Genomic DNA, 14,695 nt, shown 5'->3' on the forward strand with positions numbered 1-14,695 from the left:
CAACCTATACAATTTATAAATACATTAAGACAGTAAATTAACATTAAATTTGCATAATTAACAGGAAATAAAAGGGTTGAGTTCCTCTTCTAAAAAGTGTTGAGGTCTAATATTCTAAAACCATTCTGGACTCACACTCCATTCCAACGCATTATAGACACTTTGCTTAATTTATTACCACTCTTGAAAAATGTCAGCTGCCTATTTTATAAACACAACCCAATTTAGAGCCCATGGATCCCCACGGCAATGTGCTAGTTTAGACATATTGCTGTATGAAAACTGAACCAAGGCTAAAAAATACATAAACAACAACAAAAACTCAAAATCTTACAGTATTTATTGAAGCTTTTGTCATGCAACTGCAGCACAATTTCAGCAGCGCCCTCTGATGGTCACAGTGGGAAAATTCATGTATGTCACCAGTCTGTTCTGTCCAATGCTTGTGAAGGAGGTCTCACAGACTGGGAGGAAATATACTTTCCAACCACAAGCCTTTTTCCCACCCATTTACGGTTCTTGTGGTATCGGCTCTTATTCCTGTTTGTTCATCAGCAGAATGTAAAGAGTCGATGACAATGACACACTCTTGGAGTGGCTGTGGGTGGCAACATGTTAGCGTCACTGAATTTGCAACCCCGCTGTCCTCTGATACAGCTGAGCCAGTGCACAGTGTGGCGTAAATACAGAGTATCATCTGTGCGCTAGTAGGTCTGTTGGTCTGAAAATGAGGTGTGGTCATGCACAGTGATGATGTACCCAACTTGAACTAGTACAAAATCAAGCACAGTGTATTTAATGGTGCCATATTCTGACGCGTCTTACATAAGCGGGTATAAGATGCATGTGCACCCTGTTTGTATATGCAATCAGACTAAATAGGAAACAACAAATTAAATCACGTCTGGGAGAATGCGCTGGTGCCAGGTGTCGCTCCATGGAACTAACTCGACTCCTGCATGGCAGCCACCCAGACAGACAACAACCATGAAGCATTAAATGACATAAAGGTAAACACACAACAAATACAAAAATTTTATTTTATTGGTTGATTGCTTCAATGGTTTGTTGACTCATCGAACAATCTCTGGAGTTACTTACTAAATAGCTGTGTGCCTGGAGTGCGCCACTCCATCTTTTAAAAGTGATGACAAATGATTCTCCTTGGTTTATTTCATTCTATTTCAAATGAGCCCCTTTGCACCCTACATCCTATTTTAAATTCAGATTGCCCACTATGCATCCAGCAAAAATAAGTTGAAATCACACCCAACAGAATCGCCCTATGCGACGTAAACACTGAAAATAAACATAGTGAGGGAATCCAGGCCTGGAATCCACACCTTTTCCAGGTCTGGACTGCAGTGGCAGCAGACTAAGCAGCTCTTCCCACCCTTCCCTAGTTCTGTAACTCTTTTTGGGGGGATCCCAAGGTGTTCCCAAGGCAGTGTGTGCTGGGTCTCCTCGTACTGGGCCATGCCTGGATGACTTCCCTAGTGACATAACCAAGGGGCATAATCACCAAATGCACAAACTACCATGGCAGTGGATCTACTCTGAGTCACTCTCAAATATTTAAGCTTCTCACCCTGTCCCTGAATGTAATTTCATTGTACCTTGTGTATAATGACAATAAAAGCATTCTATTCTATTCTATTCTAATCAGTTGTCATATTTGCAAATGCAAAATGCCACTGTGGATCAACAAAATGAGTCTGTCATAAACAAGTGATTTTATAACAGTAGTAGTAGAGAAATGATGTCAGAGGAGATGAGGTGGATATGGTGATGTTATTGAGGTGTAGTTACATAGTCTGTGGTCACGTAGAGCAGTGGTGGCTCCAAAGTACTGATGTGGAGTGCTCGTGCAACCTGTCACCTTGACATTCAACCAGCAAGCATGAAAATAAAAATTCATCCTAAGAATCTAGTTAAAGAAACTGAAACCATTTTTTTTTATACCAGGCTCTAAATCTGTGAATTTCTGCTGCAATCCTGGAAATTTTAACATGGGCTTCTATAGGGATTAACTCACTTTTTGGAGCTGTTCTCATGTGGTTATTCAAGGAACTGCAGGTTTTGGTACTTTTCAGCACTTGAGGTTGCCACTTGGGCAGAACAGTGTTAGAGAGTCAGTATTCACCACATTAAGGTGGTGACAGCATAGGTCTTTCATGTGACAGCATAGAATCTTCCAAACTTGATGTTCGTGTTTAATTGTCTCTGTTCATGATGGGAAACACCAATGTACAGATGACAATTAAACATGTAGAACACAGAGAGAGAGAGAGAGAGAGCTAAACCACAACAAGCAGGGATGACTGTTGCATTGACCACAATGCATCTGTGAACTAGTGGCGAATAATACTGCTGTGGATGAGTGGGACTTAAACACGGTATTGCTTCCATACTTTTTTCTTGGGGGGAAAATTACTTATGGCATATGTGACATATTATTCTGCATCTGCAGTTCAAATAAGGAACAAAATAACAGAGAGAAGGGCACTGAGGTATACATAAACCACACTCTCATTAAACCTGTCCCTGCATAATCCTCTAATGACATAATGTATGTTTGCCTTTAATAGCAGCAATAAAATGGAAATATCATTAGTTTTTTTATAATGATTTTTACTCTAAGATCAGGAAACTGAAAGCACCAAAATGCCCACATTTGGATTGTTCATAAATTGTAAATTACATAATTTATATATATATATATATATATATATATATATATATATATATATAAGTATGTACAATCTGGAGTTCATTCCCTCCAGATTGTAAACACGATAGGTCAAAAACAATAAATGTGATAATCTTGTAACACACCAAATTAATAAAATATATGACAAGGACAAACCCTGTCATGTCAGGTGATGTTTGAAGCACCGGATCAATCAAATAAGTTTTTTGTCCATGTAATATGGTTATATGTTATATGGTAAAATGTGGTTGCCAGTGAGCAAGATGGACCATGTCTACACAATAGTGCACTACATTAGTCGAAACATTTTTCTGGTGCTATTTGAAAACATAAATATCACAGTTCTGCCTCCACACAATCCCGTGGGAATGATTTTGTGTGGCTGAAACTGACACGTCTTCCTTCTCTCTCACAAAATGTGTGGTGTTTTGAAATTACACATAGCCTAAAATAAGCTTGTTTTTCAGTTTCTAGATCTGGCTGTCACCAAGGTTACTACTGCTTGTTCAATAACAAAAGTAAAATATTTGCTGACTGCTGTATATAATAATTGTTGTAGTGCCCTTTATCAACCAACCTTATCAACCTTAAGCTCAGTATTACAAATATGTAACAAATAATATTTGGTCATCCTTTGGCCTATATGTATCTCAAATCTGTCATAGTGGTCCTCGACAGCTTTGGCCATTGGACACTTCATCGCAATTCAAGTAGAATCGTAAAATGTACTGGAGTTGAAACATCCTACTTGGATGTACATGTTGTCAGTAGACCATTTTGTTTGTTGGTTTCTCCTTGAAATCTGACACACAGCTTTACCTATTATGACGCCCAATACTTGATTTTCACTGAGACTCTACTAGAGCCATAAAAGTTATAGGGATTTGAAAATGGCCATTTTTCCCTATTAGACGTACAAACATCTTGAGTCCAAAGGGTTCCTCCTTGCCTGAAACTAATATCGGACATGTAGATTTTGTTTTTACCTCACAGGCAATGGTAATATTCCTGTGACTAGTCTTTTGAAATCAATACGCTGACCTTTGAACTTTTATGAGAGTTCAAAGACAAAAGACGTGGCAGCAGCTTAACTGAGTTAAAGTTGAAATGAAGCCATTGACTGGTTCAAAGTAGATTGACCATTTAGATTGGTCCAAGGATTCTGTATTGAAGTAGTCCTTATCTTTTACTTTACAACTAATTACCAATTTGTATTGGTGCATTGTTACACACACACACACACACACACATATATATATATATATATATATATATATATATATATATATATATATATATATATATATATATATATATATATATATATATATATATATATATACGAGGTCTGTCCATAAAGTATAGGTCCTTTTTATTTTTTTCAAAAACTATATGGATTTCATTCATATGTTTTTACGTCAGACATGCTTGAACCCTCGTGCGCATGCGTGAGTTTTTCCACGCCTGTCGGTGACGTCATTCGCCTGTGAGCACTCCTTGTGGGAGGAGTCGTCCAGCCCCTCGTCGGAATTCCTTTGTCTGAGAAGTTGCTGAGAGACTGGCGCTTTGTTTGATCAAAATTTTTTCTAAACCTGTGAGACACATCGAAGGGGACATGGTTCGAAAAATTAAGCTGGTTTTCAGTGAAAATTTTAATGGCTGATGAGAGATTTTGAGGTGACACTGTCGCTTTAAGGACTTCCCATGGTGTGAGACGTCGCGCTGCGCTCTCAGGCGCCGTCGTCAGCCTGTTTCAAGCTGAAAACCTCCACATTTCAGGCTCTATTGATCCAGGACGTCGTGAGAGAACAGAGAAGTTTCAGAAGAAGTCGGTTTCAGCATTTTATCCGGATATTCCACTGTTAAAGGAGATTTTTTTAATGAAAGACGTGCGGACGGGTCTGCGCGTCGGCTCGCAGCCGCCGTGACGCTCCGCCACAGGAAAAACACCTCTCTTGGAAGCCTTATGGACAAGTTGGAACATGTCCAGCTGTTAAACAATTTCTCATATACTCACTCCACTGAAAGCCATCAAAAGCCGCCTGGATTTTACAAATGGTTATCAACACGGAGGTGTTTTTCCTGTGCCGCCGCTCTGCGCCGGCTGCGTCCCGACGCGCGGACCCGTCCGCGCGTCTTTCATTAAAAAAATCTCCTTTAACAGTGGAATATCCGGATAAAATGCTGAAACCGACTTCTTCTGAAACTTCTCTGTTCTCTCACGACATCCTGGATCAATAGAGCCTGAAATGTGGAGGTTTTCAGCTTGAAACAGGCTGATGATGCCGCCTGAGAGCGCTGCGCGACGTCTCGCACCATGGGAAGTCCTTAAAGCGACAATATCACCTCAAAATCGCTCATCAGCCGTTAAAATTTTCACTGAAAACCAGCTTAATTTTTCGAACCATGTCCACTTCGATGTGTCTCACAGGTTTAGAAAAAATTTTGATCAAACAAAGCGCCAGTCTCTCAGCAACTTCTCAGACAAAGGAATTCCGACGAGGGGCTGGACAACTCCTCCCACAAGGAGTGCTCACAGGCGAATGACGTCACCGACAGGCGTGGAAAAACTCACGCATGCGCACGAGGGTTCAAGCATGTCTGACGTAAAAACATATGAATGAAATCCATATAGTTTTTGAAAAAAATAAAAAGGACCTATACTTTATGGACAGCCCTCGTATATATTAGGGCTGTTCATGTTATATAGTGAAAAAATTAAAGTTGTGAGAGACTTTGGGCCACATGTTATTTTTGTTCCTCTTGGGGTTTTATAGGTGCAGACCAAATTTGAACTCAATCAGATAAGATTTAGAGGTCCCCTAGAGTGACACATTTTCCTCTCCCTCCATTGGCAAGGCAACATCACCCTAACGGGAAAGACTCTGATGCCATTATTTTTCTTTTACAGGAACGTGATGGCTTCTAATCACAAAAAGTGGTGGCTGATTGGTCACCCAGAGGAGAACATAACTGGAATTACTGGATTACTACATTGCTTGTTTGGGTAAAATTGTTGCTTTGTGGGGAACCCCTAAACAATGTCCGATTACAATAAAATTTGGCACAGATCTTTTATTTTATTAGTTTAACAAGAACAACATATATAAACACTCTACACTTTCTTCTCTTTTTGACATCGGTCCTACCTTCGCCATGCCAGTCAGCCTATCCTACTTTTAAACCATCAGTTCAATATTTTAGTCACTTGTCTATGTCGCTTCCACAACGCTGTGCCCTGGCACTTCCATATTCCCATGGTGCAGCAGTGCACAGCCCTGCGGTCCCTGTATGGAGCACTGCAAATGGAGAGAGTGAAGGTTAATTATGTTGGAGAGTCTCTTTCCAGCCCTCTCTTTCCCATCTCCCTCGGTCCCCTCACGCCATGTGGGCCCAGCTCTGCTGCTTCACAATTAGCTCTCTGTTTGTCTTTTATAAACAAAGGGCACCACTTATAGAGAGAATATGATAGCAAAAGCCACTCAGCCCTGTTCAAATTAACTACTAATTAAAAGATTCAAACTTTTTTTGGTGATACAGTTCAAGCACAACAGAAATGATTTTATTCTTAGATGAAGAACATAAAGCTTCCCCACTATGCACACTGTCATTAACAGAATCCTAGATCTAATGCTCCACAGAATCCCAAGTAATATTAAACAATACTCCAACATGTTTGATTTTCACTTATTTTTTCTGCCTCTGCTGAAACAGTGAAAAGAAGATATAACAGTGACAGAGAGTGATAAATGTTCTGAAAAACTCCAGTCCTCCCACTTCCACACCAAACCTCATAACCCACCCCAGATGACAGGAAAGACAAAGAACCGCCAGTGTCAGTTTAATACCACTCAGCTTTCCATCTCATTTACACATTATGAGTCATTTAGCACAACATTTCCACACGCACACAAAAACAAGGGCAAGGGCCATTGGATGAACCTAAAGATGATTAACGCCGGCTGGGACGGGCACATTCTCTTGCACCGCCTCCTCTGCACAGACAAAAATGGGCTCTCCGGAGGCCTCCCCCATCTTTTGGGCGAAGATGAGACTGTCAAATTGGTTTGCCAGGCACATTACTGGCCAACAGGGAGGCCAAGAAGGAGGAAGGGGGAACAGAGGAGTTGGTTTTTGGGGGAGGAAAGGTACTGAAGTGAAGTGATGGAATGGCAAACTGGGCAGAATATCTAAATCTGATAAATGAAGGCATTAGTGTGTTATGCCAAGTGTGCAAAGCCTTTATTTACACTAAGGAGGTATGTCAACAAGGGTTTAAAAAGTGTGTAAGCTTAAACACTTGGAATACTGAAACAGATGTTTTGTTATTTTATATAATTTGCGTAAGTATTTAGGCAGTGACCATTTTTGCAATGTTGCCTCTGTGTATCACCACAAAGGAATTGAAATGACACAATCAAGGTGGGTTTGTAGTGCAGAATTTCAGCTTTAATTCAAGGAAATTCAGAAAGACAATGAATTAACCACTGAGTTACAGTCATATTTATACACGGGTCCTATAATTTCAAAGGCTGTAACTAATTGGTAAGTAAATACTATTGTGAATACAAATCATCACTTTTACAGACAGTTTTCTTAGGACAAGTCGAGGGACTGGCACATGGACATTTCAAAGTTGATCAGTAAGTGTTGGACTTAATTTTCATTAATCATTAAGAAATACAAACAGTATGGTCCCGTATATGTTCAATCTGTCTGGAGTAGGCAGTTCTCAAAATGCATCATGCAAGAGACTACTGAGGGAAGCCACCAAGGCACCTGTGTCAACTCTGATCTCAAATCTTCACGTGATAACGCAAAAGATGAAAATGGCACAGTTTATCCATTTGCAGCCAACGAACCTGACAACTCCTCTTGGTGGCTTCCCTCACTAGTCTCCTTCTTGCACGCTTATGCCCCGTTTACACCAGACTAAAACCTATACAAGATCATGACATTTTATCAACTCTCACAAGTCTTGGTTGGTCTCCGTTGTGATCTGTTATTTGCTTTACACCAAGCCTGCATTGCGACTGAATTGTGCGAGTGAAAAATATGTTAATATCTGCGATCATTGATGCAACCCCATGCAGAGTCAATTGAGAGTCTATTACGACCCACAGGATCAAGTTGCGCGTGAGTTGAGATGTGAGAGTTTACTGAGATCAATTATGAGACCCGTGTATCTGTTAACTGCTCGCACAACATGTGCAAGTGTTTAAAAACAGTTCAATACACTCGCATACCTGTTGGAGACCAATGGGGAGTGATGGAGACCAAGAGGGATCTATTTTCTGACCATGGAGACCTCATTGTGACCAGCCTGCAAGCCCAGTGAGAGTCAGAGAGTGACGGTGAACAGAAGACATTTTTCAATCGCAACTTGTCATGGACTCGGTGTAAACGGGGCTTTTCTCATCTTTTATGAACTGCCTACTCCAAACAGATTTACAATACAGCACCTTACTATTTATACTTGAAAATGTTCATGTAGCCATCCCGAGTCATCTAAACAAAACAGGTTGTGAAAGTGATGAGTTTATCATTAAATTTACTTTCCAATTATATATTTATATTTACTGTCCAATTACGTATGACCTCTGAAAATGGAGGGACTGTATATGAAGATGTGTGGAATTCCTAAATGGCTAATGTAGTATTTTTGTGAAACCCCTGCAATTAAATGCGAAAAGTCAACACTACAAGCACATATTGTTTGTTTCTGTTCATCTCTATTCTGCTGGTGTTCAGACTCAAAATTATGAAAGAAAAATGTGTGCCTGTCCAGCAAAGTGAAGACCAAACTGTGTCCTTAAAATCTTTAAGAACGTGATAGTTTTATAGATGTATATCATGTGCAGTGTGTACAGTGTGCATTTGGAGTTTTTAGCTTACTTACTGCATGACGTTTAGCATGTTTGACTTTAATATCTTGTATAACTTAGAGCTTATTAGCAGTGAGAAGGTGTTTTTATAGACATGATGTTGCAAAGGACCTGCCTACCTGAGCATCATCAACAGCATCACAGACTCCACACAAGTCTACAGGACGGCAGTCGGTTGTCATCCATGCAGATGAAACAGAAATTTCTGACCATTGATCCCATTTTTTAGACTGTCTAGGAAAAAAAATCCACACATGTATTTGACTAGACGGAGATACTTCATCGCAGACACTGAATCATGACTCCCATATTTTAGCCATAAGCTTTCAGCAGATGGGTGCAACTGTACTATCAAAGGATTTAAAAGAAAAAAAAAGAACAAAGGGCTTATATAGTCTTCCTGATCAAAGCCCTACTATATGGAAGTAGTATATTTTTCACACACAAACAGGCACATGCACACACGCCTGCGCGAACACACGTGCAGTGACAGCCGCGGCCGATCGATTTTCCACGCTATCTCCCCCTCAGTGCTGACGATGCTCGAGTGGACGGGCTCCTGGTTGCCTGGTTCACAGAAAAGGGTCCCTCAAATGAATGTATTTTTACCTCTTGCAGGACAATGTCGGATAGGGAAGTAAATAATTAAAGGAAAGGGACCCTTTTTGACTGCATCAACCCTGCCACTGCTGGTAAGCTCTACTATCCATTGTGACTCCATTTCTGCCTGTCCTGCTCAGGATGACCCTTTTCTTTTGTAATTTTTTTTTTTTTTTTGTATGTGTGTTTGGCGCACATGTGCCCTCCCTGCATGGAAACCCTTCACATTAATACCACTGACTGTTCTGCATATGTCTGATTTAAATGTTTACCTGATATGACAAGAGTGGCCATTGTCTTTGTTATCAAAACAGGATCATTACTGGCTTTGTTTTATTGTGGCGTATGTACCGTAGTGCCCCCACCCCCCCTTGTTCTCAGTCCAGCTTGGCAACTGTGAAATCACAGCAAAATTTTGGGGACAAAAAAAAAAAAGCTTAGAATGTAAATCCATTTCATCCTGCATCCTTTAGCATGGCTTTTTTCACTCGCTGATATCCTCACTAATCGTATCGTGGCTGAAGCATGGCACTTGTTGCACAGCGCTCGTGTGTATCATCAGCTGTTTGCCTCGTGTTTGGGTAAAAACGCCCGTCTTAATTAAATCCTGGGATACATAAAGACATGTTCATTCAGGTGCTCGATTAAGCCACCTCCAGTAGGGAACGAATGCAATAATGCTGTCAGGACCTATTGCTAATACGCTATCCAATTCCCCTCGATTATCACATTATCACAGCTCAAATCAATTGATAAACTCCCATTCAATATGGTGGAGTATTTAATTGAGTCAGAGACGATTGGATTTGAGGGCTGTGCAGTGCAGACATGCTGACAGCAGTACATACGCGCAGGATGCTCTTTCTCTCGGTGTTAATGCACTTTTCTGAGGAGAGCTGCAGGGTGGATTTCTTGTCTTTTGTCTCTGTGTGACTCCGGCTGTGCAACTCAATGGATAGCAACGATAATTATACACACAAGTGTATAGTGATGTTTTTCAGTCCTGATGCCTTTTCACACAAGTCGGTTAATGTAGAATAATATGAAACATATGAGATTGCACAGAGAATTAATTTTAATGCAGCACTTGGTTTTGTAATTTAATGCTGCTTGCTTGGTTGTTGGTGTACATTTATGTTATTCTGATTGATGCCTTTCTCTCTAAACTAGGCACAGCTCCAACATCAACTTGCACCGCAAACTGCTGACCAAAGAGCTGGATGACATTGTCCTGGACCCCCAACTCAAACCACTGCCCAAGGACCTGCGAGCTGAAATACTGGCCAAGATCTACGCCGGGCACCACACCATGGTCTTTGACACGATGGCCGGGATGGGCATTGGTGGTGCCAGCCTTGGGCCCACTGGCATGAACCATTTTGCTCGTTCCCCAACAAGCAACGAGTATCCCCACCACTTTTTCAACCAAGACCTCAGAAACCACCACACCAATGGCTTCTCCCGTGGTCAGTCGGATGACTACGTGGTGTTGGACCTGAGCACCACATCCAGTGTTCAATCCAGCAGCAGCGTCCACTCCTCACACGAGTCAGACGAGGGCAGCGATGAAGGCATCTTACTGGATGACCTGGAGGATGGAGAGGAGGATGAGGATGATGGAAACAGCGAGGGGGAGGAATGCTTCCAGCATGCTGAGGAGCAGGGTGAAGGGGGGCGCCGGGATCAGACTGGAGAACTAGGAGGAGGAGGAGAAGGAAGTAGTGAAGGGTTGGAACCTTTCTCCTCACCGTATCTCCTTTCGTCTAGCGGGGGCAGTAACAGTGGCAGCAGTGGGATCCTCTGCAGCATCTGCCACAAAATGTACAGCAACAAAGGGACCCTGCGGGTGCACTACAAGACTGTGCACCTGCGCGAGATGCATAAGTGCAAAATCCCCGGTTGCAACATGGTGTTCAGCTCTGTTCGCAGCCGTAACCGACATTCTCAGAACCCCAACCTCCATAAAAACGTACCTTTCTCAACAACAATAGACTAAATAATGACTCGCTACCCTACCCTCCTATCAGTTTGCCCATTCCTCCACTCATTCCTCATCCTAATTCCTCCTTAAATTAGCTTTTATCCCCAGCCTGGGGCCATCAAAAACAAGCTAAATGCCTGTACGCCTCCTGGCCATCCTCTGTAAGTCATTGCAAGACATTTCTGTGCCCTGTTATATATTTCATCGACTCGAAACATTTTATTCTCGTGACATATGACTTTTCCTCATTTGGAAGAAGACCGGCACTCTTGAGCATGGAGTTTTCTTTTTTATTCTCCCACCATCTTTCCTTTTCTCCACACTTTCTGTTTCAGTCCGTCTCCAAAGAACCTATTCAAACTCTTATTTGTGATTTTTGCCTGCAGAAATGATAGTATTGAAAAAAAAGAGAAAATCTTCTTGTTGTATTTGTGTAATGATAGCTTTTAAATGAACCCCTTACAAAAGCATGACAGCTTCATTTGTAAATAATGTTCAAAGAGGCATTTGGTGTAAACGAGTTGTGTTTGATGGTTGTTTGCTTCTTTTGTTTCTCCTCGCTCTTTACGGTTTTATGTTACAGTCCAGTACAATACTTCCAGCTATAGGCGAGAAAGAGGTAGCATCGTACTAGCTTGACTCATTTACGTTAGCTTCAAAGGCACGAGTCATAGCGGGGGGTGGGGGGTGGAGAAGATATCATGTGACTTGTTTTATCTACTTGTTAGATATTCAGAAGTTGTCGGCATGCATTTTAGACTCCTACACTGATATCATTCTCTGTATTTCTATTGATTTCCTATTTGTCGGTTATGTTTATGAGCTTTAGTATACAAATTCAGTTTTTGCACTTTGCATCTATACAAAAGGGGATGTGTAATATTAATAATGAGGACTTCTGCAACAGCAAGTTTAGGTATTGTTTGAGGTCATTGATGGATAAAGTGCCAAGGGACACAACCGTACCCTTAATATACTAGTGCCATTGTGTGTGTGGGTGTGTGTCTGTGTGTTTTCTTTCTTTCTTTCTTTCTTTTTTGTTGCACATGTTCAGTTTTGAACACAGCTTCACAACACATCTTGACACACAATGCTCAAAAACTTTACCCAAACTTTGCAGTCACCAATTGTTTTGGACAAGTGATCCATGTGAGACTGAATATATGATTTTACAAAACCAAGTCATTTAAATATTGATCTCTCCTCTATTTAGTAATATGTGTAGTCCTGCTCCAATCCACATCCACCATGTTAGTCTCAAGGTTATAAATGCAAGAACAAGTATCTTAAAGGGGCCATATTGTGCTAAAAACATTGTATTTACCTTTTGCAGTTGTGTGTAGTTGTAATTTCATGCTAAGAATCCCAGACATTCAACTGAATTCATTTATATAGCACCAAAATGCATTGCAAGTTAGATCAAGGTGCAACGCAAAAGCAAAGTTTTGACTTTACTCACACCATGAGCAAGCACATTGGTGACAGTGGTAAGGAAAAAAAAACCTCCCTCTGAATTTTTTAATTGTAGGAAAAAAACTTCAAGCAGACCAGACTCAGTGAGGTGACCATCTGCTTTGTGGAACAAAAGCAAAACTGAATTGGTAAAACATGCAGTGACAGAAATATTGCAATTAGGCAACTATATATAATGTAGTGTTCAAAACATGTAGTGGTTAAAAACATGAGTTGAACATTAGCATCCCAGTTTTAAAAAATGTCTATTTGTATAGAAAATCTTCAGATATTGGCACATTAGGTTTCCGCTGAAATTCACTGTGCACTATGGACAATGGCCACTTAAAGGGAGCTGAACAGATGCATCAACTCAGTGTCTGTTTTTGTCTACAAACCGTACCTGCTTTTTATTCATGTGGTGAAATATTTTACAGTACGACCTCTTTAAGGAAATGTGATTGTCCCACGTACTTAAAAAAAAACTTTGACCAACACGGGAGTGTTTTAGTTTCATTGTGTCCCATTGATTTATCTGATGCACTTGAGTCTTAGATTCTTTGCTGTGATATTTTTAGGTATCGATTTGCTGAGCGTTGGCTACAAATGTACTCTATGAAAAGAAAAACGTTGCCATCTTCCTGGCTGTTGGTTGCAGCCGTTTTAAACATGTCCGCGACTGTCTTACGGTACACGTGTTTGCAGTAAATGGGAATTTAGCCAAGGGAAGGGGTATTTATTGGTGGGTGATGTTTCTTGATGGAGATGTTTTTTGTCCAGTATAAGATTTTTTTTTTTTTGTAAAGACATAAAAAAAATATTGTTCCTTAGTTTCACTTGTTTGTCAATGTTTTAGCAATGCCATGTGTTACTAGATCTCTTACTTGACTGGTGCTACACACAGGGCTGGGGGTGGGGGGAACTGCAGTGATTTGTGATGTGCTGTACAGTATTCACAACTTACATCCATAACAGTGTTGAGTCGCAATTGTTCCACATTTTAGCCATGTTGCGAAACAGACATGACCTCTTCTCGTGAAACCTTTCATGTCTTTTTCTTTTTAAGAATATGCCTCTGTGACACATGCAGTTTCCAGTTCTTGGAGATAAAGCGAGGCTGACTGAAGGGTTGTGGAGGTGGAGGGCTGAATCTGGAGGAATGGATGACAGCAGCGATCATTAAAAATGTGCTGCCTTTCGAGTTCCTTCGACTAACTCGCTTGTCACAAGCTTCTGAGAGGACTGTGGCAGCGACAGAAAGAAAAAGGTGGACCGTGCGTGCTTAAAACACTTCTATTTGATCTGTTCAGATCGCTTTGTGCGTTTAATTGGACTGCATTTATACATTGAATTCACTTATGCACACACACGCAGCCATGCAGGGTGCTCAACTGCACAACATGAGCAATGTGGGAATTGAAAACATTGCCCAAGAGAAATTAATTTTTTTTTCATCTGTTGAAGAAATCGAACCCTTGTCTCAAGCCCAATATTTTAACCTCCAGACCGACCACCTCTTCACTTCATCCCTTCATTGTCCATGTCTTCTTATTCTGATTAAGGGCCATCTGCTTTGTCTCAGAGCATTTAACACCCGCCTTAGCTATTTGTTCAATCCGCCACTCATTCAGTCGCTGTCTCCACACCCCACAGTGCCACTCCTGCAGGGACGCGCGTTAATAGTGTATGCTTAAGTTCACTGGACGGCCACGGCAATGGAAAAAGGGATGGGTAATTGCCTGTTTATCCCAAGTGAAGGGAAAATTGAGTACAGGAACCCGTGCCTCTTCCCAGGAGCGGGTTTCACTGAGGCGCTTGCTGCCTCATTCACTCATTCAATCCCCATGGCCCTCACTGCAGCAGAAAGAAATAATAAAATAAAGCGCTACTCAAGCATCCCGCTGACGGCCATCTCGCTAATACACAACTACTCAGGCACGCAGAGAAGACTGACGCACACTTGCATGCACTTCCTACTTACAGCTCACATGGGTGACAAGAACTAGGTGACTTGTTAAGCTCGAGTGATGGAACAGACAGGGAACTGACAGGGTTTAGTGCCCCTTG

The 14,695-nt window shown here is 41.2% G+C and overlaps 1 protein-coding gene across 1 annotated transcript in view; it reads left to right on the forward strand.

Annotated features, from left to right (window-relative positions):
- The window catches only part of LOC117526564 (zinc finger protein basonuclin-2-like), a 51,382-nt gene extending 39,806 nt beyond the window's left edge, over positions 1–11,576 (forward strand). The window contains exon 5 of the mRNA XM_034188628.1: positions 10,366–11,576. Coding sequence (XP_034044519.1) covers positions 10,366–11,191 — 826 coding nt within the window. The 3' untranslated portion in view covers positions 11,192–11,576. The remainder of the gene's footprint in view (positions 1–10,365) is intronic.
- Positions 11,577–14,695: the final 3,119 nt, after the last annotated feature.

The sequence above is a fragment of the Thalassophryne amazonica genome, chromosome 15 (assembly GCF_902500255.1).
Source record: "Thalassophryne amazonica chromosome 15, fThaAma1.1, whole genome shotgun sequence".
Taxonomy (NCBI): Eukaryota; Metazoa; Chordata; class Actinopteri; order Batrachoidiformes; family Batrachoididae; genus Thalassophryne; species Thalassophryne amazonica.